Source organism: Gracilinanus agilis, chromosome X (assembly GCF_016433145.1).
Source record: "Gracilinanus agilis isolate LMUSP501 chromosome X, AgileGrace, whole genome shotgun sequence".
In the NCBI taxonomy this organism is placed as follows: Eukaryota; Metazoa; Chordata; class Mammalia; order Didelphimorphia; family Didelphidae; genus Gracilinanus; species Gracilinanus agilis.
In genome coordinates this window covers 42993928-42996850 of record NC_058136.1, presented here as the reverse complement: position 1 = coordinate 42996850, position 2923 = coordinate 42993928, and the positions used below count along the sequence as shown (strand labels likewise).

Below are 2923 nucleotides of genomic sequence, written 5' to 3'. Positions count from 1 at the left end.
GGGGGGATCCTGATTGGCTCGGCGCACATTTAGAGAATCCCCCACCAAACGCCAGGGTCGGGGACTGAGGCGCCCTAGCTTTCGCCTTGGGGTGTGTGTGTGGGGGGGGGGGGTTGCCGCTAACTCCTACCTCTCCGAAGAGTCCTCTGCGTTCTCGTCAGTACTCATCTGCAAATTCGGGGGGTTTTCCTCTGCCCCTTCTTTGACCAGATTCTCCTCCGGGCTTGCTTTCGGAATGTCCTCATTGGCTCGGAAATGTTCGATTAGGTTCTGCTGATGCCACGTTTGAATGGCTCTCTGATGGGCAGGGGTTGGTCCTGGCACCGGGGCCAGGATGTTCTGGTGGCCAGGACTGTTGGCGCTGCTTTTCTTCAGCCCGTTGCCCCTGTCCCGCGAGTGGCTCTTCAGCCGGCTCTGCCCCGAGGTCCCTCTGTGCTCATATCCTTCCTGCTGCAGGCAGCCTCCGGGCCCGGGGGCGCCTGGCGAAGGGTGACTGAACCACCTCCAGCGGAGCCGCAGGATCTGCTTCACGTCAAACTCTTTCTTGCCCGACACTGACATCTTTGCAGGGGGTGGAGAGGGAGGGAGGGAGAGAGACCAAAGCGGACTCTCCCTCCCGGAGAGGAAATGGAGCCTTTGTTATCTCTCTTTTCTCTGCCTCTTCAGAACAACCTACGAAAGCCCAAGTGCCTGGAGCAAGCGCCTTCCTTCCCTCCCTCCCTCTCCCTCTCCTCTGCCCTCCCTCTACTCCCTCCCCCCCAGCCCGCCTCTGGTGCTCAGCTGCATCCACTTGGAGCTAAGGCCAGGCTGCTGCTGCTGCTGCTGCTGCTGTTCTGCTGCTGCTGCTGTTCCTGCTGCTGCTGCTGCCGCCGCCGCCGCCGCTGCTGCTGCTGCGGTGGTGGTGGCTGCTAAGTGTGTAGGAGGGAACCCATACTGACAGGATGATGAGGTCAGACCTTAAACAAGTAAATCGGCTTAGCACAGGAAAGCAGCCACCGGGACGCTTTCCCTCTGGTAGTTTTGCACACACGCAGCCCTCCAGGCTGTCCCACCTCACCAGTAGACACCCGGAGCGTTGCTTCACATGATTCTGGGGGAACAGAAGCTGTGAAACTTCCGATCCGGGGAAGCCCAGGAGAACGGGATGGCCAAACTGGCTGGCTACACCCCAAGTCCCCCACGGGGGGACCCATTAAGCGAAGACTTGTGAATGCAGAGGGAATTTTGTACCATCTTCTTCCCCAGAGCCTGGATGACAAGGCGCGAGGAGATAGATGGCCCTTGATGGATCCCAATCCCCTCTCTTCCACCCAAGATTTTGCATATCTCTCCCTTCGCCTGTGTGAACCAATGCTCTTTAAGGGCCTTTTGGCTAAAGGCAGATTTCAGTAGAGGAAGAAGGTGTTGGAACTCCGGGGTGTGATGAAGAAATTGCTCATGGGCCCGGGTGCTTGAGGTTCCTTAGGAAAGTGTATCCCTACAGCCAGAGAGGGATTTTGGGGAGACTGATAACTTCTGAAGGCCTTCCTCACTGACCTGAGCAGGGAGAGAAATCCAGTGTGCCTGGCTTTGTCTCGCTATAAAAACCTTAATATTGCCCCCGCTGGCCCTCTCTGAATCACATTAGCCTCAGACTCCAATTCCACAGGTTCTGAGTAGACTCCCAATGGCTTTTTTATTTCTGGGGTCTGAACCTGGGATTTCTTGGGTTTAGAGAACTTCTGCTGTGGAAACTTCCTCCTCCAAGAGAGAGGGAGAGTTTTCCTGCAATTTATAGTCTTAGTTGCCTGGGGGCCACTGAGAAGTTCTTTGTAGATGGCACAAAGCTGAGAAGAAGAGAGAACACCTTGAATAACAGCTATTCAGAGTCCAAAAAGATCAAGCCAGCCTAAGCCCTAAAACTGAATCTAAGAAGATTCAGTTAGATTCACTGTGGTACAAGGGAACATAAGGGACTTCTCTACTAGCCGCAATGCCAGAGTCCAGAGCAAGGCTGAGGGACTTACAATATAGAAAACCAGCCACATTCAGAGGAAGAACTGTGGGAGGAGAAACACAGAAGAAAAACAACTGCTTGATCACATGGGCTGATGGGGATATTATTGGGGATGTAGACACCAAACGATAACTCTAATCCAACTATCAATAATATGGAATTAGGTTTTAATCAATGATACATGTAAAACCCAGTGGAATTGTGCGTCAGCTAAAGGGGGTTAGGAGGGTTTGGGGGAGAGGGAAAGAACATGAAATATGTAACTAGGGGAAAATATTCAAAATAAAAATTAAAAAAAAACATTAAAAAAGATTCAGTCGAATGGATAATTGAAAAAGTTGACTTCCCAAGAATAATATTTTGCAACAATATCTTAGAAAACAGTTGTCTGAAAAAAGAGCTGGGGCTGTTAATAGACTGCAATGTCAGTACTACTGAACAATCAGAAAAGCTAGTGAGATCCTGGCCTGCTTTAAGAAAGGACGACTTCCAGGAATGAGGTGGTGAGACCCTACTGTGTCCTGCCTTGCTCAGACCATATCCAGAACATACTCCACAACCCAGTTCTGGCCTCCACATTTGGAGAATGTTGTTGATAAGCTAAAGTATGTCAAGAGGAACCCAGACAGAATGGTGGGGACCCCAAGTTCATGCCATATAAAAATTGACTTAAGGAAGTGGGACTAATGTGCTTGGTGGAGAGAAGACTCAGGGGACAATGATAGCTGTCTTTACATATCTGAATGGCTGTCACACAGAAGAGGGATTAGGCTTGTTCTGTTTGGTTCCAGGGTGCAGAACTAAGAGCAAAAGGTATAAGTTGAGGCTTGAAGTCTGGAAAAGCTTTTCTAACAATTAGAGCCATCCAGTAGTGAAATGGGTTGCCCCAGGAGATGGTGGGTTCCCACTCTCTGGAGTTCTTTAAAT

General features: G+C 50.8%; 1 protein-coding gene across 1 annotated transcript in view; it reads right to left on the bottom strand.

Annotated features, from left to right (window-relative positions):
- Positions 1–561, bottom strand: part of KLHL4 (kelch like family member 4) — a 187280-nt gene extending 186719 nt beyond the window's left edge. Inside the window, exon 1 of the mRNA XM_044682818.1 lies at positions 131–561. Within this exon, the coding sequence (XP_044538753.1) occupies positions 131–561 (431 nt within the window). The remainder of the gene's footprint in view (positions 1–130) is intronic.
- Positions 562–2923: the final 2362 nt, after the last annotated feature.